Genomic DNA, 24,783 nt, shown 5'->3' on the forward strand with positions numbered 1-24,783 from the left:
ACAAATGGAAATGGTGTCCTACATACTAGTGTTCATGAAAAAGGTTCAGTCAACAGTATTAGAATGTATATCATGTCATCAAATGTCGTGTAAAAAGAGTTTTCCCTGTAGCCAGACTAGACGTTTAGCTTCTTTTCCTGTTGGGGAAATGGCCTTAACTCCGTGAAGGAAATGATCTAACTCCTACAATGCAAGGCGCTCTTGAAAAGTGTAATATGAAAATCATTCCTTTTGTATGTACCTACTATATATACACACTTTGCATAGTAATCTTCTTAATATTCTCAACATGAGTGTGTTAGTCATAACAAAAAGCTACACAAATCGATTTTCACTGTTTTATTTGAATATACGTTTCAGAAAAGAGTGTGTAAGAGAAATTTCTATGGGCGCCACCATATTTGCACTACTACTTCCTCACTTCCGGCAATAGCCAGCAGTACATATCCCTGTAGTAGAAACTAAAGCATGTTCGATCACGCGCATGTTCAGGATAGCGTTCAGTTTCTAACTATACTATACACCAAAAGGTGATCAATTTAGTCCTACATCACTGTTTACGAGCTGTCAAGGTACACAATACATGCAGGCTCTGTTGAATTTATGCGACCCATCGTTTTTACTTTTTCTGCTATATGAGTACATACAAATACTGAGTTATACATTTTTTGCTATCTTAGTTGCTACACAAGGTTACATAATAAAAGCTGTTACAACACATCATCGAACGCTCTCTCTCTCTCTGTCTGTCTGTCTCTCTCTCTCTCTCTCTCTCCCTCTCTCTCTCTCTCTCTCTCTGAGCTACAATATATAGATATATAAATCTGAAAAGTTTTTCACTATTAATACGAATAGCACTTGGCAAATGTCCCATCTTATTAGCCTGTATGAATTACCAAACGGGGTCTTACGGAGTACATTTGCTCTGTTTTGTTATTTCATCATCTAATTCGAATAAAATTCAGACTCAAGCTGTAAATTTGAATAAAGGAGATATATATATTTGAAGAATTATAACTCCTTTGTCATTACTACAATACTAAAGTAGTAAGGAAGAAAACGAACATATCTCCTACTCTAAATAAAAAAATAATAAAACATCATAATATTATTCTTAATATTATTGTCCAATATAAGCTTACAGGCTTTAAAACAGCTAATTAATGTACTTGAGTATTATCTGTGTTAGAAATAACTGCAAAATAATATCTGGGTAAGGTGAACTGTGGATGTCCTTTGGGACTTCTATCTCCAATACATTTGACATCTATCTTCACTAATTTTTACTTCTTGGCTTCTAACTTCATCACTTCCTACTTCCTTACACGTCGAAAGTAAAGAAGTTGGAAGGTGAAAGTGATACAGCTGAAAGTTAGAATTAACGAAACTGGTAATTGGAAGTTGGCAGTTAAGTAAAAGTCTCCCCAGAAGTAAAGAAATTGAAGCTAGAAGTAATGAAGATGTAAGTTACAAGTAACAAGGTGAGAATTTCAAAGTTTGAATAATGAGGTTGGTAGTTAGAACTTGGAAGTACTGAAGTAGGAAGTTAAAAGGAAAAAAGTTGGAAGGTAGCTGTAAAGAAGTGTGAAGTTAAAAGTAAAGAAGTTGGAAGTTGAAAATAATAGAGCTGGAAGTTAGAAGTAACAAAACTAGTAATTAGAAGTTGGCAGTTCAGTAAAAGTCTCTCCAAAACTCTATAGTATACTAATTCTAACTCTTTAATATTACCTATATTTGACCAAAAAATTCTTTGTTTCCGGTAACATGCTAAAAAAAAATTAGTGTAGGTAGGTCGGAAATGTTTTGGGGGGATTTTTTTTATCAAATGAGACTTTTCGTAAATAATTTTTATGTCAAAAATGAATACAAATAAGGGGGTAATGCCTTCAGAGCATCAGAAAGTTGATTTCTAACACCACTGACCATGTTTAAAGCATAAAAAAGAGCAGTTTTGCAACTTTTTGTTAAAAAAAATTCTCCAAGGCCATAAAAACATTTAGGATCGGGCTAAAAATTTAGGGTAGGTCGGGATACCGGAAACAAACAATTTTTTACGCCTTATTTATCTAAATATTATATTCATGCTCGTATATGGTCTATTCACTGAAAATGACATTGAAAATGACATAATTCAACCTTGCTTGCATATTTGTACATATTTTATATATCATCGCATTTCTTTACGTTACACCAGTCCCATCTTTGGTTGGGGTCTGTTGTGTAACACCATAGCCTACTTTCAACCTGGGTAGGATCCCGACAGTAGTTTGCGGCATCACTCACTGATGCATCCGAAAACTTCGAGGGTTGGTTTCCGAAATTGTGGTCGTGTGGAGCTGTGGTATCCCATCTCTGGCACTCTACACCGCTCTCAGTTTTTGAGACCTGACCTTGATACGTCCAAGGTTCGCCGTCATAACAATAGTCGTATTTGCCTAAAATGAAATTGTAGGAATTAGTGCTAAAAGTATAAAAAATAGATCTGTAGGGGTCAGTGTATAAAGTGTAGAGAAAGAACTGTTGGTGTCAGTGCATAAAGTGTAGAGATAGAACTGTAGGTGTCAGTGTATAAAATGAATAAACAGAACTGTAGGGGTCATATGCAGTGAAGATGAAACAAAACCAGAACTTTAGGGGTCGGCGTGAAATGTATATGAAATAAAACTGTTAGGGTAATAAATTATAACACTAGTACTGTAAGGGTCAGTGTGAAAGAGTCAAATATCTATCTCTAGGGGTCAATACATAAATTATAAGATAGAATCGTGGAGGTCAGTTCACAAAGTATAAAACAAAATTGCTGGCTTTAGCTATAGAACTGTCAGCGTTAATGCATAGGTATAAAAGTTGACCTGTGGCTTCAGTATAACATATAATCAACATACAATAAAGTTTTACATGTATATAAAATATAATTATGTACATCTGATTCTGTATATAACACTGATGACAGAGATAACTTTCATATATTTACATATAGATACTATCGAATTAATTCATGAGAGATCAAATCAAATTCAATACCGATGTTCAAGTTGATGCCAAATATATAGCATAAGTCGTAAAATGTGAATCTAACTAAAAACACGTGAAAACAAAACATGAAACTAAGGTAATGGAATTGTAATAACATTCGGCAGTTTCCGTACGATTTCGTATTCTCGTCTGCTACTTCGGCATTCTTCCACAGTAAATTTAGTTCATGTGGCGAACGGTTCCGATGTCAACCGGGACATGACGAATTAACATACGCGGAATACGTAATTGAACGGAAAATACCGAGTGTCATTACAGATTTATTTTCTCAATATTATTTTTACAAATATCAACAAGCGGAAATGTGTTCAGCTTGAACAGGTAATTTCAACATTTTAGATACACAGTTGCTTATAACATCAGACGTTTTTATGTGGCCGACATGTATGCAAAAAAGTATAACTGTACCTATTTTCAGATGTGTGTATGAGATTACGACTTAAGACTGATACACTTACATGGTTCAATGTCACAATAGTCCCAACGTGTACTTCCGGTTGTATAACACCATGGTGACTCTGAATTTGAAGGGTTACGGCAGTAGTTATTTGCATCAGCAATCGAAGGATCAGGGTATGTATCTGGGTTGTCATATGTGTGCTCATGCGGTGCTTGTGTATCCCAGCGCTGACAGGTCAAATTCCCCTTTGTAACACTTGTGTACCCTTGATAGAGCTTAGCATATCCTTTCTTGTAACAGTTTTTATTTGAACCTACAAAGGTAAAAATCTCTTTTCAGGTAGTTGTGTATGATGGTCAAAGCAACTTGATGATATATTCAACTTAAATGAAAGGGTGATAACTTTACTTAATAACTGATGCCATTCTTAAAATGGAAGATGCGTGCTCCACTTAATATACAAAAGTACTATACATTATGTCTGTGTTAGGCCCGTTTTGACCGCATTGATATGTATCAAATTTCCAATTATGTCTGTGTTAGGCCAGTTTTGACCACATTTGTTTGTATCAAATTTTCGATCAACCGTATGCCGAACAAACAGCTCCGAACCGAAAATATTTGCTGAAATTAAAAGTTTCTTACGTATCAGTAATGTCTGATGTGTTAAGGCGTGAAATGTTTGTATAAAGATATTGCTTTGACCCTCTGTTCTAATATGAATAAACGATTTCACCAAGAAAGCAATCCAAATCAGATTACATTCAACGTTATCTCGCCTTCTACCTGTTTCTTGCATTTCTGCTGGTCAAGAGAGACGTTAATGGAACCCAGATATAATAAACACAGAATTTCTGATGCAATGTAATAAAAGACTTATTGAATGGCTTGCCACTTAGCAGACAAAACACTTGACCATCGGTTCTGGAGACATTCGGCTATGGTTTTGACTATTTAGAGGCAAGCTATTCGATACATGTTACTTATATCACACATGGCAGCACAATTTCCTGGACCTAGTCGTTCGAAATTTTAGCAGATGTATAAGCGGACAGTCGATTAAGTTTAGGGCCATATTTCAACATTTGAGCCGTGCCATGAGAAAACCAACGTAGTGGGTTTGCGACCAGCATCGATCCAAACCAGCCTGCGCATCCGCACAGTCTGGTCAGGATCCATGCTGTTCGCTTTTAAAGCCTACTGCAATTAGAGAAACCGTTAGCGAACAGCATGGATCCTGACCAGACTGCGCGGATGCGCAGGCTGGTCTGGATCCATGCTGGTCGCAAAGCTATTATGTTGGTTTTCCCATGGCACGGCTCATTTAGATATCATTAAATGTCTCGACACTAAAATCATAACAACAAACATGTGTTCACACCAAGGCTACTATTCTCAATGAAAATTTAATCGGCGGTTATTTTAACAGCTGATTAAAGTTTTGGACAATGGGGCAAATGTTACTAAAATAGGGTTTTATGGCTTGCCGGTCAATTGTCAGAAAGTGTTTCATTTCATCGCATAAGAAATATATTTACAAGTTTTGCATTAAACATCATTTTTATTGATATTGTAGTTCTAACAATTAACCATTTTTTTAGGTCAAAAAATCATCTTTTTCCCGCAAAAGTACTAAGGCTTTGACTGATTTTATTGTCTGAGATAGCGAGTCTCAGAGTAGTACAATAGTTTGTATTATTGACCGGAATGCCATTCAATAAATGTTTTATTTTGTAAATCATCAAAATAAGTATTCATACTCTTCCTTAAATTGTAACACAGCCCAGTAAAATAAAGTGTTGAACTATACACCGGTTGATTACGCAAACTATTGACCGGTGATTTATATAAGGATCATATATCAAGCTATTACATTGTGGTATATCGCAGTAATCCCATCGGTTATTGGGATCGGTTGTGTAGCACCAGGGTCTGCCGTCGTCGTGTGGGTCTCGACAGTAGTTCTCCGCATCCCCGATCGTATTATCTGGAAATTTATTTGCGTGTATATTCGATCGGCTATGTGGTTCGTCCGAGTCCCACCTCTGACATGTAATACCGGAAACCGTCCTGTTTTGGAACCCCTGATATAAACGTCCAAATCCCACTTCATAACATTCTAAGATTCTAGCTGTAAAGGAATGAATATGCACAAAAACTGGCTGAATAAATTAAGATTTTTACAAACAGTCAACTATTTCCGATATTCATATGACAAAATGAACGCAGCTATGTAATTAAAAGACATACAATAAATTCACTTACAAAATGGATAACACATATGAGCCGTGCCATGGGAAAACCAACATAGTGGGTATGCGACCAGCATGGATCCAGACCAGCCTGCGCATCCGCGCAGTCTGGTCAGGATCCATGCTGTTCGCTAATCGTTTCTCCAATTCCAATAGGCTTTAAAAGCGAACAGCATGGAGCCTGACCAGACTGCGCGGATGCGCAGGCTGGTCTGGATCCATGCTGGTCGCATACCCACTATGTTGGTTTTCTCATGGCACGGCTCATATATAGCAAGTCTTATAACGTAACGCTGAATTTTGTGTCAGACGGGTCAAATATCTTTTAATCAAAGAATGACCTCTGACAAAGAAACACACTGTAATATTTTGCTAATATTTGAGGATCGTTAGAAATTCAGTCAGCAAAATCGCACGTTATCTATGAAGAACACATACATACATACATACATACATACATGACGTAGCACATTATATCAGCAGATATAATTAAATAAAAATAGTTCCTTGATAGTTATAAAAGATGCTATTTAGATTTGATTTTGAAATTTAATTGTATATCAAAGGCATTTTACCAACATCTGAATGCAATGGCTGTGTAATTTATGGACTTCATAAGTTTCCGTGTTGCAGAAATTTACTAAGATCCTGATGTCAAAATTCACACCCCACCCATTTCTAACTGAATTGAGGGGCACCTGGTGTCATCTAGCAACAAAAAAGGCGCAATATCACTAAGCGACAACATAATAAAGTATGCGTTCTCGTAACACGACTTTTTCTACTGATCTTGTCCTCATGTTAACAAGGATATGGGTTTAGTGTATACTCAAGTTTTATCAAACAAGCTTGTTTAAGATACGTTTTGATTTATTAAATTCTTTAATGTTTTCCATAAAGAAACTGTATCGCAGTTATAAAACAATGTTAACAACTCAGTTGCAAATTACATCGTATATTGTAATTTGAAGTATAATGTAATTTAAGATATCCTTAGCCTGTAAAGAACGGTTTGCATCCGAATGTATTCTAATGATATCTCCCGGGCATGGTTCCTTGTGATAAGAAATAGTAACTTATGCATAGTGGTCAGTATCTGTAAGACAATACTTAAATTAATACAACTACTTACCTCCAGGAAAGCAGAGGAGGTTGCCACGGATGTCTTCGGTGCAGAATTGTCCAGGAGGGCAGCGCTGCATTAGAAAAAAAGATATATATAAAGTCAGGAAAATCCTTGTGCAGGCATAAAATATAAAAAAAAGTTCAATTTCCAGGGAAAACAGCTGTAGACTTCTGAGTTTTTTTTTCCCCAATGATTTTAAATTTCTACTGCAAGCACTTCCAACTGCACATATCTTCAGGCAGTAACATTTTGAACGTCAAAATCACAAAACTAAGATGGTGAAAGTCGAAAACACGATCATCATCATAGTAAAAGTCGAAATCACGATATGTAACTGCCTGAAGATATGTACAATTAAAAGCGCTTGCAGTGAAAACTTAAAATCATTGAAACAAACTCATATGTTATAATTTTTTATGTGATTTCGACATTTACTATCATATTTTCAACTTTCACCATCTTAGTTTTGTGATTTTGACTTTCAAGATTTGGGATTCAGAAATAAATATGTCGATAATCCAAAGAGACACCGTATTTTAATACAATTGGTTGTAGGTGTGGATGGAAATATCCAACTCTTGGGAGCTTATTTTGGTAACTCGGCTGAGCCTCGTTACCACCTACACAGTCATCCTGGAGCAGATAATGCAATTCGCTCCTCTAAACGGTAAATGATTGTCGAACTATGTACTGTTCTCTTCATCCACGGTTTTTCAACATTCAGGCAATGAAAACTTCAATTTTGCATCTTAAATTCACGTGATGTTTACACAGATATACAGTCAGATTAAATTAAAATATATGAGAGTTTTATAACATTAAATATTAACCGCAAAATGTAAACTGTCAAATCATTAATATTCGTGGGGAACTAATTTTCGTGGATTTTGTGGTTGAGTCAATCCACGAAATTTAATCCCAACGAACAAGTAAAATCCCCATTCACTTTATATTCAAAAGTTGTAATCCACGAACTCATTTCCCCACGAAATTGCCGTTTTCACCAAAACCACGAAATGTCATGCCCACGAAATCAAATGATTGCACAGTACATTGTTTTGCAATGGACATTCGCGTTATTTACAGTCAAGTTATTCAGATGCACTGAACGGTTAATTAACCCTTAGCCTGCTAAATTTTTAAAATGGACTGGTCCATCATTCAATTTGGGCGATACCATTTATTATTAAAAGGGGTGTTCACTGAAAATTTACTGACTGAATAGCGAACAGTGCAGACCATGATCAGCCTGCACGGATGTGCAGGCTGATCTTGGTCTGCACTGGTCGCAAAGGCAGAATCTCTTGCCGCCAGCAGGCTAAAGGTTAAATATCTAAGTTTGAAGAATGAACCGTAGAAAATCAAACGATAAACGACAGGACTTCATTGCTTATTTTCATTCTAACATGCTTATTTAAACACAATTATGATAAATAGCAATGAGTCGGACATTGACGTCATAACGTTCAGGGCCCAGTTGTTCGAAACTTTAACAGACTGTTAAACTAATCGCCTGTTAAATTTTGATTAAAAACACTAATCTTGGTGGGAAACACTAGTACGATGTTTTAATTTTACTGTAAATACGTTTAAGTGTTAATAATCCTTAAGTCATACTTTTGTTTTCTAAGTTTTCTAAAGTGTCAAAATATTACTTTAAAAGTTAATCGACTATTAGCTTAAACAACTGTTAAAGTTTCGAACAACTGGCTCCAGCAGGTCAAAAATTATTTATCGCAGTATATACATGTACATGTACAACGCTTGTTTGATTTTGGTTCATGATAACGCGGTGTTTCTAGGGATTTTAGGGGTCTGGCCCTTCAATAAATTTGGGCAAGTATACCACAAATGCTCTCGATCGTCCCCCTTCCTCCCTCTTTTATCCGACCTTGGTTTTTTTACCAGGTTGAATGTTTTTATTTTACAAAAAAGTCAAGGTTGTGTTACTTTTAACTATTCTCGTATATTTATCAACCTGTAAACAGGTAAAATATGATACCTTATGAACTTGAAAGCTCGACTATGCGATAAAAGATAAATTTGCACGCCTTTATGCACTTTAATGAGATTTTTCTGACTCGTAACTAAAGGCCTTGAAAACATATAATTATAGTTCAATGATCTGAGTCAAGTTGTTTTGGGTTTCGTATATTGTTTGGAACGGGAAAACAGATCATTTGCTACATAGATGTATTTGCACAAAAGACCGTATTTATTAAAAAGTTTAACTTATTTAAGAAATGACGTTTAAATACAACATTATATTAAGTATGGTTTCGGACCTGATAAGAGCCATTTAATAGTTTCTTTTCAGTAAATTACGTCGATATCTCACGTTTTCCTTTTCAACCTAATACGTTTAACATTTACTTTTGTTTTTTATCTTTCATTAAATATGTATTCACGGTGTTTCAGTTCTGTTTTATGCTACAACTCTACAGTGTATTTTCTCTTGCTATATCTGTCTCTGAATCGTCGACACTACAGTACAGTACAGTACAGTACTGGTCAGGTTAGGCCAGGACAGTACAAACACAAATGCAGGCCTAGGTCCAGTACAGGTACTAGAAAATGTACAGTACAGTACAGGAAATGTAAGGAATATAGTACAGTACAGTACAGTGCAGTACAGTACAAAACAGAACAATACATGTATTTACAGGTAAATGTACATGTACAGTACAGTACAAGCGCAGGTATAGTACAGTACAGTAAGTACAGTGCAGTAGAGATTTAACGTAAGCCTTCTTTACGCAAGGGAAACGATTTAATTATATAGTGAAATTGTTGAGTGAACACCGTTTCTTAATCCTATTCCTGTCCATGTTATATCAGTGCAAAGGAAAAGTAACCTATCTGTGATAAATGCCATGTATAATCACACAGTTATGCATCTAACAGTCTTGAAATTGATTTCTTCGATTTTCTCATATTTTTCCCATACTTTGACGCATATGTATGTGTACTTGAGATTGTTCTCTTTCCAGCAGTAGCCTTTTCAACATATTTCACCTTGTGAAATTTCGTGGGTTTTGACTTTTTAAAAAAAATCGTCTGTTTGTTGACAAATTTCACCACAAAAAAATGTCCTACTTTCCCCAGGGCAATCAATTATTTGATCTTTACATAGTTTTGTATTCAGGTTGCTAATTCATGTGGCAAATATGCATACTTTTTTTCATAATTAGAGGTAAAAAGTGTGTAGTTTGGATGAGGTACTAGGTCAATTGTCACCTAAGCCTATCATAAAGTCTTTGCGGAGTTGTCTCCATTTTTTACCAAATATTTCATCCAGGATCATTTTTTTCAGCTCAAATAACTCTTTTTCAGGAAATGATATTTTAATATTTTTTTCAGTCCTTGTATTCTGTTGCAGTAAACTTCACATACACATAATATAGATAGCTCCTACTTTAAGTTTGTATTTTCAGTTACAATGCCTAAGTGCAGTGCGATGCAGTGGAATGCAATACATTTTTTGATATATGGCCTATCTTACAAATGGTACATTCAATATGGAATCACATAGTGCACAAGGTTGTAAGAAATTGCCCTTAACATTTGTGCATACTTACCACCTGAGCAGCCACAGCTTAAAATAACTTTATTTATATTTTCACATAGATTGAGCTTTGTTTATCACATTTTCTTTTATTAATAACTGCTCCTGTAACCAGCAGCAGTTTACATTTTAAATTGCAGTCACGGCTTAATACACAGGGACGACCTATGTAAATGTTAACTGTAAATTTACCCTGATCAAAAATTACACTGATGGTATTTGTACGTTAAAGTTCAAGACACCAGAGATAGTGCATTCAGTGTCACGGCTTTATACCTAGCGACGACCTGTACGCCTGCATATTGTAAATTTTTACCTTGATGAACACTTACCCAGATGGTACTTGTAAATTAAAGGTGGATAATCAGATTTTGGCCATGTAACGGATTTGTTCGAAACTTCAGCATCTGATCATTTACACTCATTTATGTTCACTTAACACTAAATACAAATTAGATTTTCACTGGAGATATTTTTAAAATTTCATTCTCCTATCCTGGTTGCCCAACCAAGATAGAGTTATTTTATCATAAGTATAAATTTGATAAACATACTTTGCCTAAGGAAATGTATAAATATTAGACATATTGTAATATATTTGTAAAATATTTGCATTAAAAATTATGTATTTAGATAGAATTCATTAGAAACGCAAGTTTGAAAAATTATTATTACCTCCCTTTGCCTATCTTGGTTGCGCAACCAAGATAGATTGAAAATAAATGAATTCAGAAGCTACACACAGCTTTAAAACATGTATTTTGGTTCAGATTGTTCAATAGTTGATATGTCTATCAAATGCAAATGTAAAACTAGACATTGTATCGAAATAAAAAGAAATACCCAGCTTTTTATATACTTTCATATTAAAGGGGAGTAATTACAAAATTTTATAAAAATAATAAAATATACATCTCAAATAGGAATCTAACTCTATGTAATCGGTCTTTTTGTTCCTTAAATAATTCTCTACCAGAATATACAAAAAGTAAAAAATGTCATTAAATGTTGTTTAAATGTGGTTAATCAAATTCGGCAGGTAATGGAAACATTGATATCTGCTTATATAAAATCATGAGCGTTCATATTACATTTGCACTGGAAATTTTTATTAAAATTGAAATTTTCTATCCTGGTTTCCCAACCAAGAAAGTGCCTTTTTAGCATATGTAAAAATTTAATAAACATACTTTGCATATTAAGGAAAGATATCCATGTAGACCTACCGTGTCATATTTCTTAACCATTAACTATTAAGCAGAAATTCACAAGCAATGAAGGATACAAAACATAATTACCTCCATTTGCCTATATATATATATATATTCAGAATCTACTTGCAGTAATTTAGGTTCAGATTGTTTAGGAATCATGATATCTATCAAAATGCAAGTTAACCTTTACCCCGATAGATTTCTAAAATGGACTGGTCTATCATTCAATTTGGGCAGTATCACTTGTTTATCAAGGGGGTTTTTACTGAAAATTTTACTGACTGAATAGCGAACATGGATGTGAAGGCTGATCTTAGTCAGTAGGTCGCAACATCAGAATTACTTGCCGCTAGCTAAAGAAAATAATATTGAAATAATGAAATTTTGATTTTTTTTTTCATATTCTAGTGGGAATGGGAGTGGTAATTACTTTAACAAAAACACTAAAACAAGCACTTCTATTTGGGATCTAACTCTGTACAATAGATTTATTTGATCATTCAATTTCGACAGCACCATCTATTATTTTAAGAGCCTGAGGTGTTTGCTGAAAATTTACTGACTGAATAGCGAACTGTGCAGACCATGATCAGCCTGTACATTTGTGCAGGCTGAAGATGTGCAGTCTGATCTTGGTCTGCACTGTTGTAAAGGCAGAATCACTTGCCGCCAGCAGGCTAAAGGGTTGCAGGAAGCAGTGTAATGACTTGGAGGACACACTTTGTGGTGAAGTCTTACATAAAATCTAAAAAGTGTAAGAGAGGTGTCCCTTGCAGCATAGAGCACTGTCCCAGAACTTTCATAATTCAATATCTATGCATTTGTTTCATTTTTCTCTTGTTTATTTTGTGTTTGTTAGTTTGTTTGTTTAATATTGTCTCAATAACTCGGGAGTTCTCTTTAGAACATGTTATTAACCTTTACTCTGCTAAATTTCTATAATGGACTGGTCCATCATTCGATTTGGGCATTACCATTTATCATTTCAAGGGGTGTTCACTGAAAATTTACTGACTAAATAGCGATAAGTGCAGACAATGATCAGCCTGCATGTATGTGCAGTCTGATCTTGGTCTACACCGGTGGCAAAGGCAGAAAAAATTGCTGCCAGCAGGCTAAATATTCAAAAGAAGCTGAACTCATCTCTCACTAAAGTATTTCATCTTTAAATGATAACTTTGAATATAGAAAATCCTCTTCAAATGTAGATGATTCAGAATATATAAACTAACTACATAGGTAGTGTTGAGTTTCATAGCCAATTGCCATATTGTAACAGTCATTTGTTAAATTAATCCTAGGCTTATTTTTGTGGTGTGGTGCAAATTCATGCATGTTTAATTATTTCTTATCAAGTCTTATTAATAACAACAACAAATAACTAAACCCGCACGATTTTGTAGGTTTCTCTGTTCCTTAAATAACTCGCAACATTACGAAAAGTGAAAAATATCATAAAATGTGACAGATCACCTTTAACACATATGTTTTATGCAAGTATCTGTGCGGACGGATTCTCACCTTCTCTTCTCACAAAAAAAAAGAGAAAAAAAAAAGAAAAAAAAATCGGGATATATACTTTTTGTGCACTAGATCAACGCTTTCAATACAAGCATGCATTATTAGTAAAATTGCAGAACACATTTAAACAATATGAACAGAATTCTTTGGATAACAGACATGCCAGCCGGCATACTTTAAACAGATAATGAAACACAAAAGTTCACATTTTAAAAATGCCAATATTAGTATTTTATACACTCAGTGCTTTTTCTGATAAAAGTCAATACATATTTGACAAAATAACAACATTAAAAACTCTTTTCTGATTATCTTCAAAACTTAATATAACATACATGAACAGTCCATTGTTCAGATTTCTGATTTCCAGGTTACAGATCTCTCTACGACCACGACGTATATCGTTATAAAAGCAAATTGTCAACATAAAACTTAAAGTTTGGTTTACTTTGTTGCCCGAAAGACAGAAAAAATATAAACAAACCTAACAAAAGTCTTTCAAGTTCGCTCACAATGGGATATGAAATAGCTCCACTTAGAACTGTCTTTCAGCCTTTTCAAGCAAGCTAACAAACACAAACGTGGAACTCACCGTAGTTCTGTCGGTCCGACAAGGCATGGGGGATACCAGGTTCATATCGTAACATCTAACAAGACACCCTAGATAAGCCTGAAATAGAGAACATGTTTTATCACTTCAACAAGTGTCCAAACTAATACGCTACCGACCGTTGAGTTAATCGCCTGTAAAAGTTTCGAACAACTGCGTCCTGTATGGAATACACCAGATTCAAGCAGTAGAATAACTGTAAGAATACAATATAACACGTATGCAATATTTGAAACAAATTTCACCATTATCAGACTTAACTGAGCCAATATAGGAAAATCATGGCCAATTTGAAAACATAGGGCCAGTACCAGTAAAAAACAGGACACGTTTGTGATTCAAGTATATGATCGGTTAAATTTAGAGGGGTTGGGCACCACGGAGTGATGATCAGTTTATTTCTAATTGGCCTTATTATTTATCCCCTGTCCGTGCTACTGACCCTCGAATTTCAACTTCGGGGAAATACGACCACCCCCTGACAAATAACAATGCTAAACGATGACATGCTATTTTTTTCGAAAGGACTAATAATCAAGTCATAATGTAAACTGCAAGAAGCATATCTTTATGGTTGTTATTTCTGTTGAATGATTAATTTTCACATCACGTATATTTGGAGGTTTGACAGACATAATCACGATGCCAAGCATTTGTAATATGACAGACATAAGACGTATTTGCGGTAACAATAATCTGTGATTTGACAGAAATTATTCGCAATGGCTTTATAAACACATAAGACATATTTGTAACGATAAAACGCTTGATTAGATAGACATTAGATATAATTCAAGATTTGATAGACATTACACGGTGACAAGACAACACGCTTCGTGATTTGATAGACATGAGACAGTCGTGAAAACAATAATATTAGATTATTTAACATTGTCCTGTATAATACTGAGATATATCTCGTATTGTAAAGTACAATGTTAAATAACCTTTATATTCTATATCTATTTTATCTTAGTTTAAATTAAAAATGTTTCACTGAATATTGTATTCCTGCCTTTTCTTTATTTTCCCAGCTTGGTATGAGTACACATATATATATTATACAGAACAATGTTAGGCCCTAAATAACCTTTTAATTCAATATTTATTTCACTTCATACGTAATATAGGTAATTCGTTGAATGCTGTTTTTTCTGCGTATCAGTATTTAATTTAAATCAGTTATATGGTACCACCTCCCCACATAGCCGGATGGTTATAATACTTGGCTGAGATATATGTCCACAAACATTTTCAGCAAGTTTGATGAAGAACCGATGAAAACTGAATTAGAGCGGATATGCTTTGGATGCCGACCACCCGCTCGCTGCCACGGGTGTTCACATGATACGCCGGGATATTATGCCCACAAACATTGTCAGCAAGTTTGATGAAGATCGGATAAAAACTGTTGGATTTAAAAAGCGGACAAGTTTTCCTGTACGGGTTGTCTAGAGGTCCGATTACCAGAACCCTAACCACTGCCATTCAAAATTTTCTCAACCTCTCAAAATAATAGATTTTTCCAATCAATAAAATTGTCTTCCAATTATATCTGTATAGATCTAGATCTATATAATTTCTATTTGGGATTACCTGTTATCTCTTCTTCTGAAACTTGTTCTAAATCAGACAGCATTGCCATCACTTTAATCGTTTTTGAGTGTTGTAACCAAACAAATGACAATTAAATCCCGATTTCAAGACGCATTATCAAACTCTACATAGAGCGCCTACTTGATCCGATTTACATTCTGAACATTTTCACGCGTTTCGGGCTTTATCGTATGTTTAACATGGGACTGTTGAACCGCCCAAATACAGAAAATAAAGGGTATTTTGGACACGCGTGCGTCAAAATACAGAAAATACAGGATTTTTTGTTCGCACGTGTGTCCAAATACCACAATATATTGTACGGTCACGTGTTACAAATGAACGTTCGCGATTGAATAGATAAAATAGATATAGAATAATATTTTTTACCTCTGTAATTACTTAATTTTGTCTTAATTAATCATTTACGACAGTTTAAACTCCGTATGCTTTAAATGTAAAAGTACAATCATCGCAAATATTATAAAATCTACAGTAATCATATTAGAATGAAGTAAGAACAAAAATGTTATAAAATATAAATATGACTTTATACTCAGAAACTGGAAGAAGATTGATTACATGTTTGTAAAGCTTTTGTAAGAAATTGGATTTAAACCAATAACATCAAATAATCGAAATAGTCAGAAATAGTAATACACGCAATATTGAAAGAATATTGAGGCTTGGAAGAAAATCATCGTTCTTTTAATGTATAAGGCAACAATATTTTAAATCAAACAGAATTTAATTAATCATTTGATGTTCTTTCAGGAACAGTTTTAAACGTTTTTAATAGATGTCGCATGACCTTGAAACACAAACAACAATATGAAATTGTACTAATGTACTTTTAATCTTATTATGAACTAATCTGTAAGGAACTGAGGTTTAGTTGCTCTTAAATATAAATAAATAGCATAAAAAATATAAATATATTTTACCATAGCTCCGATCAATATGTGTAATCCTGCCATAACTGAACTTCCCAAGTTGCCGCTGAAAGCTCAAATGATGTAACAAATTGCGAGGCTCATGTTTACTCAAGCTTTATATGCACCTATCCGGAACGAAACTAGCAATTAAAGTATAGTTTACATGTTATATATACTACTGATTTTCATAAGTTATAACCTATTTTAAAAGTACAAAAAAATAATGTTTAAATAGGACGCTCGCTGAGCGGCACAGAGACAGCGTAGGTATCAGACTAAGCTCTACATGATAATTTAGTACAAGATATCTGAAATCATTCGTTTCCCACCACCGATACAAGTGGCAGTTTGTTAGTACTGGTACAAAATCCAGAAACACTGGTCAGCTCAACTGCCCGTCGAAACAGAAATTATCAAAAATAACGGTTAGTTCCCATTCTTCCCCCACCCTAACAAAATTATATCTGAGCCGCGCCATGAGAAAACCAACATAGTGGCATCCGCACAGTCTGGTCAGGATCCATGCTGTTCGCTTTCAAAGCCTATTGCAATTAGAGAAACTGTTAGCGAACAGCATGGATCCTGACCAGACTGCGCGGATGCGCAGGCTGGTCTGGATCCATGTTGGTCGCAAAGCCAATATCTTGGTTTTTTCATGACACGACTCATCCAATTAAGCAAATTTATTTGCATTTGAAACTATTTTGAAATGTTGTTAACTACTTTATATTTCTTTCCTAATATGGTTGTTGTTGTTGTATGATGTGTGTGACGTGTTGTATGATTGTTTTTACATGCATATGTTTGTGATGTGTTGTATGTTTGTTGTTGAATGTGTCTGTTCTGTTGCAAAGAGACATTCAGGATTACTTCCCCTGTATAAAGCGTATCATCTGCAGACACTTGTATTTTTTCAAAATTTTTTATGTAACTTTCTTATATCTGAATGATACAATTAAATGTGAATGTTCAATTTCCGTGTTAAATGGATCATTCTTATCCGAAGATAACGATTTTGGTTCAAAATTTATGTTTTGTATGTATGTGATTAAAAAAAACACAATAGCGCACACATCCAACATTAACATATCTATTAAAACAGTAGAATATAAACTTATAATGTTTATTTAAAATATTTGAAAATGTTTCTACACATGCGGCAGTAAGAATTCAGTTTTAGACTCTGTCTTCACCTGGTGCAAATAGTGATTATTACTGCCGTGTGCACTCAAATCCTATTGGACTAAATAAATTCATATAAATATGTTGTCAGTAATAAGAAACAATTAAATGCTAGTTGTAGTGAGATATATTGCAAAGAACTGTGCTGAAATACAAAATGATATATGCAAACATACGAAGGATGCACATCTTATAGTGTAGAATATTCAGCTACTTGAAATCCTTATTTTTTTTCAATTTTAATGCAGTCATTATAGAAACAAGGCAGTCATATTATTTGATATCCTTTCCGCTACCGTATGGTAGTAAAACGTATTAGAGTCTGGTGGCTCTTTCACACTTCTGTAGAATCAACATTTATCACACGAAATTCATTTTGAAAGTATTTCTGAAATGTCCAGGTCTGCAGCTATCAAATACGGATATATCTTACATCCGGGGCATATAATGACACTTTCAGACAATATCAAAAAAGGACCTTTTGAACAATTTGACGAAGTTCCAAAAATCTCTATATACCCTTGCTCCGTTACGGACCTCTGTGGGATTTGTCTTTACTCCGAGTTCAAATATTTTTTTCGTAGATGAAAAGCTGACATGTCGTGCTAAAGGCCAGGTATTTTCAAATCGTTAGAAAATGCTGAAAATTGACTCCCCATTAGCAAAAAAGAAACATTTCTGTTCACGCGCACACATTTAGACGGGGTGACCCCTGCGCGTGACCCCTGTCTATAAACCAATGCAAATGCGATTTACGTTTCAAGTTTAGCCTGTTTACTTTCATTTTCTTTACTAGGCTGAAGGTGGTCTGACGACATTTTCTGTGTTGTCAAAAACATACGTATGCCTCGCGAGATTGCATAAAAATGTGAATACTAATATTCAATATACGTTGGGGACTAATTTTCGTGGATTTCGTGGTAGAGTCAATCCACGAAATTTAATACCCACAAACAAGTAAAATTCCCATCCATTTTGTAGTATGTTAAAAAAATCGAAATCCACGAATTCATATCCCCATGAAATTGCTGTTTTGACCAAAATCACGAAATTTCATGCCCACGAAATTAAATGATTTTACAGTATATTGGCATCGCCATTATATAGTAAACGAATGAATAACATCTTTGTTTACAATATCATGTATGGCGACATTATAGTGGACGCAACTTGACCCCGATGGTTGACCTTTTGTATTATAATACAAAATGAGGCACAGCCCATTATTGAAAAGGAATGTACGTAAGATGATTCATCTCTTTGCATAAAAAACACGATCTGCACGAGAAAAAAAATGAAATTATAAGTTTGTGTAGAGGTAATTAGTGTATTGGAAAATTTTAACTGATCAAATATAAGTATACATGCATGTACTTTGATACTGCATTGCATATAAAATAATTTATATAAACATATACGGCTACCGTAAGCACTCCCTTATTTCTACAATGAAATAATCGATGTGAATAATCAGCCAAAGGTCAACCATCGTGATCAAGTTGCGACTACTATACTTCATATGTAAAACTGTGAATCAAATTAAATTATTTTATATCTCTTAATTAACTACATCATTCTGCGATTAGCTAGACAAAAAAAAAATGAATACAGTAACATATCTTTACCAAAATGACTGCTGTTTCAAATTTACCCATAATTCATCAGTAAATGATTGTAACATTTTGTTGGTTGTTTGATGTTCTTAATTCGGTAGGAAATTTTATTGTTTTATTTAGCTTATGAAAAAAGTATCTTTATTTCTTAGATATTTAATAAATTATAATTCAGGTAAAGGAGGTAAAAAGATTAATTAGCATGAAGACTTAGTGTTCTTATAATTTTCTTTCTCAAAAATATACATGAACATGTATGAGTGAGTGTAATGGATAAGAAATACTTGTTTTCTTTCCTTCAGAATGGTATTCATTCGCTTGCTTTTGAAGTGTACTATTATGCCAATAGGAAATTATGACTATGCTTGCACGATGTCACCTATAACTTTAACCTTTCTAGACTGTATTGATATCTCATCTGCATAATTTATCAGCAAAAAATATCAGAGCCGCACCATGAGAAAACCAACATAGTGCGTTTGCGACCAGCATGGATCCAGACCTGCCTGCGCATCCGCGCAGTCTGGTCAGGATCCATGCTGTTTGCTTTCAAAGCCTATTGCAATTAGAGAAACCGTTAGCGAACGCGCAGGCTGGTCTGGATCCATACTGGTCGCAAAGCCACTAAGTTGGTTTTCTCATGGCGCGGCTCAATTAAGAAGATCCTTTGGAAGCCTAGAACGCCACCAAGCAAACAGTAGTAGACTCTTAGATTATAAGTTCAGCGTGCGACGCATTCTTCGAAAATTATTGCTACAGTTACATTTAATTTTGGTCTTCCGAAATAAGAGCCAATTAAATAAAACTAAATAAATAACAAACAAAAAAATAAACTCGCTCTGATTGGTCAAAAAAGTAGATTGCACATTATTGTTAGATTGAATTTATTAATGAGTGATAATGAAATGTGCTACATCCTTCTAGTCCTTAAAGACGGGCTATATTATATATTTTCATAAAATAGACACCATTATCCCAGAGAGCTAGAAAATACAAAAACACTTAAACCAAGTCAAATTACAAATAAAGAGTGAATATTTTCTCCATAAAATGATGTATATAATACGCAGAAATGTCCATTCGGAAACCAAATGGACAGATATACCTCAAATGGTATGCTCTCGGTTAGCCATTATTATTATTTTTTTTTTTTACTAGGTTGAATGTTTTCATTTTACCAAAAAGTAAAAGATGTGCTACTTTCAAATTGTGTCGTATATTTATTAACCTTGAAACAGGAAATATATGATACCTTGTGAACTTGAAAGATCGGCTATGCGATAAAAGGTAAGTTTGAGCACCTTCATGTACATCTGATTTGCACTGCCGCCTAGTCGTTAACTCTTTTTTAATTTAACTTACATATAGATGTTGTTTGTTACTAATTCAATATTCCATGCGCCATTTTCAAGGCTAACGAATAAAACGGTAAAATAATGTGTTCGTGATAAAAGATATCTAGACTTAATCTTATCATATACAGTACATCCACTTTGCAATATATAAGATATCTTATACTTACTTGAAAAGAAATGATATTACAGCAAACAACTGACTTCCATATAATTTCACTTTATCTATAATTATGGATTTACTCTATGTTTAAGATGAAAATTCATATAGATTAAAATACTAAATTAAGTTATCTGTACTATTACGGCTATTAAGGCGGTGCATTATTTCTCTTGCTAAAACATCGCTGACCTCAAAATCGAACTTTAGTTAGATATTTGTTATATGTCTGCACAAAAGACCGTATAAATAAAACGTTATTTGAGAAATGACTGTTTAACACAGTATAACAATAGTATGACTTCGGACAAAAACATGTATATCATAATCCCGTCCTGATGAGAGTCATTAATAGTTTCTTTTTGTTTGTTTGCTTTTGGGTTTACGCCTTTTTTATACACATGTATTTCAATTATGTAACGTCGGGCAATTAACTTAACCGGTGTTCCTGGCTCCTGTAACAGAACAAATCTGTTCTCCGCAAGTAACTGCAAACTTCCCCAGAATCAGCGTTGGAGGTCGTTTCATTTTAGTACATTTAGTTGCTTTATCATGGTTTCCTTTGCAAATTATTGAAATCTAATAGGTTTAACATTTATTTTTATTTGTATTTTCTTTTATTAAAGGCACTGACCTCCAGATTTTGGCTAAAAATTCTTTCTTTCAAATTGAAGTTTGGTTTTATTATGAACATTAGAATATGAGTTTTTGTTCCTAAAATCTTTTTGAAATTCTAAATAAATAAAATGTCCGCGTCGGGAATCGAACCCCGGTCCGCCGCGACAATAAACATATTTTTCTGTCGTCGTAACCAATCGAGCTATAGAGGAATTAGTGAATTATGAATTTTAAATCTAAATATTTAATCGAGACATTTTACCTGGAACCCTTTTCTATTTTCATCGTAAAAAGTAGAAAAACAGCACATTCTCATGTGTTTCCGTAACATATAGTTTGTCAGTTGAGTTTTAAAGCCTTTTCAAGAAATATAGCATTTATTTCCAGATATTTAAAAAAATATTTTTGTTGTTGCCGAACGATCTGGAGCCCAGTCCCTTTAAATACATTCTTCTAACGGTGTTTCAGTTCTTCTTCATGTTACAATTCAACAGTGTATTTTCTCCTGCTTTATCTGTCTCTGAATTGTTTACAGAACAGAACAGAACAATGTAGTGCAGTGCAGTGCAGTGCAGTGCAGTGCAGTGCAGTGCAGTACAGTACAGTGCAGTACAGGTACAGACACAGGTACAGACACAGGTACAGGTACAGGTACAGGTACAGTGCAGTGTTTGTTTTCATTGGTGCATATTTGTTCCACCTATTGTTCCGACTCAACAGCATTAATTTATTTGACACACTTACAAACAAAACGAAGTCCAATAGAAACATCAAAGAGAGATTTAAACCGTAGAACAATTCATTATGTCTCCTGAGCATCGCTGCGTACGTACCACCTGAGCAGCCGCAGTTTTGATTTTATGTATGATTTCATTTATTTTATCACATAAATATACTTTGTTTATCAATAAATGCTCCCGCAATATAAATCCCGCACAATAACTCAAACGATAACATGTTTGATAATTATGAAAATCATTTCAATACAGAAAATACTTTTGTATAACATTCGAGTATGCGCTTAACTTCTATCATTGGCAAGCTTTTTGAGTTCAACGATGCATGAGAACGATAATATTGTCCGTAAATATTGACCTGGCACTCATGAATATTCCGTAAGTTTCCGTAAATTAATTTGCGGCGCCCGAACCTAAAAAGCGATATAAATATTGTAAAACAAATACAAGATATACATTTCTTTACAACAGCGTGTGTGAAGTGTTGTGTGGCGGCCGTAAAAAGTCGCCCCGACTTTATCTCAGTGTTGTTATATTTCTGGTCCTGGATCATTGATTTCAACTCCTTTAGATTTGTAGATTGAAAACTGCCTAAGCCGGTGCTAGGGGGCGTAGACAGTTTTGTACTTTCCATTACTTCTCATAAGCAGACTCAATCAAACCGAGTCTTAAATTTTCACTGTTTGCCTTGTTCTCGGTGCTTCCGAGAGATCTACTTTCCAGATTTTATTTATCACCAAGTAGTATGTGTATAGCTGTGCGGATAAAATGTTCAGCTACCAATCCCGGGGTTGTGAGTTCGAGACCTCTGTTGGAATATACTATTTTTTTATTAGTAAACTTGAAATTGTAGCCTAACATTTATTCCTTTTTCAAGAATTACACAAGTATTCACCATTCTCCTACATACATATCAGTAAACTGTTCACCACACACAACACTGGACAAACGTTCCTTTATTCAACGGTTAGTTCAAGGGACTGGTGTCAATACATGTTAAAAATTAAAGCATAAAATAGATACTTCAAAAAAAAAATGAAATATGTTTCATAAAATAATGTAAAAATAAAAACCATATCGATAAAATTACACTACATCGAATTTGAAACAAAGGAGTCTGAACTAAATTTGAACCCATGGTGACGTGCGTGGAAGCCGAAGAGCTTACCCCTACGTCACCGTGCCATTAGTAAACTTTTTAGGTTAGTTTAATTAATGTAGATATTTTCAGAATACAGATAGTCAGATATAGCGTGAAATAACGGAAACGCCCGAAAATATGACGAAGATTAATTAGTGCCAGGTCAATACTTACGGACAATATAAACATGCTGTCGTTTAAAGACCCACCACGACCTAGTGACCTGCTTTTTCTTACCATATGAACTTCGTGCAAATCATTCTGACAATACTAGTAAAATACAGCTATTCTACAAGATGACAGGTGGCCCTCCTTGAATTAATGTGTTTTCACTGCATCTGCAAACTTCTTCAGTCATTCTCATTTTAGTAGAGTATTATTAGTTACACTGCTTGTTGGTGACAGGATACGGGATATACGCTGTCGAGGAAATCCATATCAGGCGAGAGCGAAGCGTACGTATCCTGTCACCAACAAGTTGTGTAACGATTTTATCTTGCCGACTACCCTTTACTTACATGCTATAATTAACACATTTTGTAAATTAACAAAGCTACTTACAGTGCGTACTGGAATCCTACAATCATTTGTTTGGTCATCATGTTTTGTTTATAGTTGATTTACACCAGCCATAAAATGCACAATGACCTGTGTTTTGGTTAAATCACAAAACACAAAAGCTCATTTACACAGGTTATGAACTGGTTTAGATCAGAAACACTAAAAAATCTTCTTGTTCCATCCCTTCAGTCACCAGATAACACGATGTCACAAATGTCTTGATACTTCGGCTTTCATCCCGTTTCCTGTTAAATCATTTATCATGCACGTAGATTAAATGATCCTACAACAAACTGCTGAGTAACAAATATGTCAATTCCTTTATTTTACGATGATTTAACTTAAAACAAGATTTCAACGTCCGTGTATCCCATACAGAGTTATTCCGCTTTTACGGCTAACTTTTGTCAAACTTCATGAGCCTCAACTTAAGCAGAATGAAATCGGCAAGAAAACACTAAATTTACTCTCGGAAACAATACCATCGCTGGAGCTAATAAATAATGTGACTTAAAATGCCAAGAACTAAAATGTATAAATGTATAAAACAATATACAAGAGTAAATAGAAAACCCTTAGCAAAATGCCTTACTAAAAGAATCACCAGAATGAATGCCTCTATGACCAATAAAGACACAGAATGACCTTATCTGTTCTTTGTAGGAATATCAGCCTAAAGTCCTGGTGCAGCTAGTATTACAAGCCACAAAATACTCTTAAAATGCCACTAGAGTACGACCCAGGCCTTCAATGTCTTTCAATATATTTAGCTAAAGAATGCCTTTCTTTTGCTTTAAAATTGTCTACTTGGCACTGTCGTTCCAAAGTCCCAGCTTGACTAGTGCAACAAATAATTAATTTATTATTGAATAATTAATAATTTTCGATGTGTCTCCTGCGAACTGAGAGTCATCTAAAGAGAAGCCAAGTCCTTTGACTTGCTTCTTGATCTGCGCATGCGCAAACATACTTATCCAATTGAAGTTTTTCTAGTGCTACTGAACATAACTATGTAAAACGTCCACTGATCGGATAAAAATACTTAATTTCATTTCTAATGAAAGCCGCCCTGACAATGACTGATTATACATGTACGTATATACGCAGACAATAAGCATTTATTGATACTATTAAAATAAAGCTAAATGATTTAACGAAATATGA

General features: G+C 34.4%; 1 protein-coding gene across 1 annotated transcript; it reads right to left on the minus strand.

The window, feature by feature from the left end:
- Window positions 1–324: 324 nt before the first annotated feature.
- Window positions 325–16,413, minus strand: LOC123551180 (plasminogen-like). Its single transcript, XM_053531428.1, has 6 exons — window positions 16,265–16,413; window positions 13,707–13,784; window positions 6,821–6,884; window positions 5,310–5,567; window positions 3,495–3,749; window positions 325–2,435 (listed from the first exon to the last, which is right to left on the minus strand). Exons 1-6 carry the CDS (start codon window positions 16,295–16,297, stop codon window positions 2,161–2,163), a joined length of 963 nt encoding a protein of 320 aa, XP_053387403.1. The 5' UTR covers window positions 16,298–16,413; the 3' UTR covers window positions 325–2,160.
- Window positions 16,414–24,783: the final 8,370 nt, after the last annotated feature.

The sequence above is a fragment of the Mercenaria mercenaria genome, chromosome 19 (assembly GCF_021730395.1).
Source record: "Mercenaria mercenaria strain notata chromosome 19, MADL_Memer_1, whole genome shotgun sequence".
Lineage (NCBI taxonomy): Eukaryota > Metazoa > Mollusca > Bivalvia > Venerida > Veneridae > Mercenaria > Mercenaria mercenaria.

Coding starts and splice junctions, on each gene's coding strand:
- LOC123551180 (XM_053531428.1), bottom strand. CDS start 16,297: ATGGCAGGATTACACATATTGATCGGAGCTATG. Junction 5,568..6,820: donor CCTCCTCTGCTTTCCTGGAG/GTAAGTAGTTGT, acceptor ATTCCTTTACAG/CTAGAATCTTAGAATGTTAT. Junction 2,436..3,494: donor CTATTGTGACATTGAACCAT/GTAAGTGTATCA, acceptor ATTTCATTTTAG/GCAAATACGACTATTGTTAT.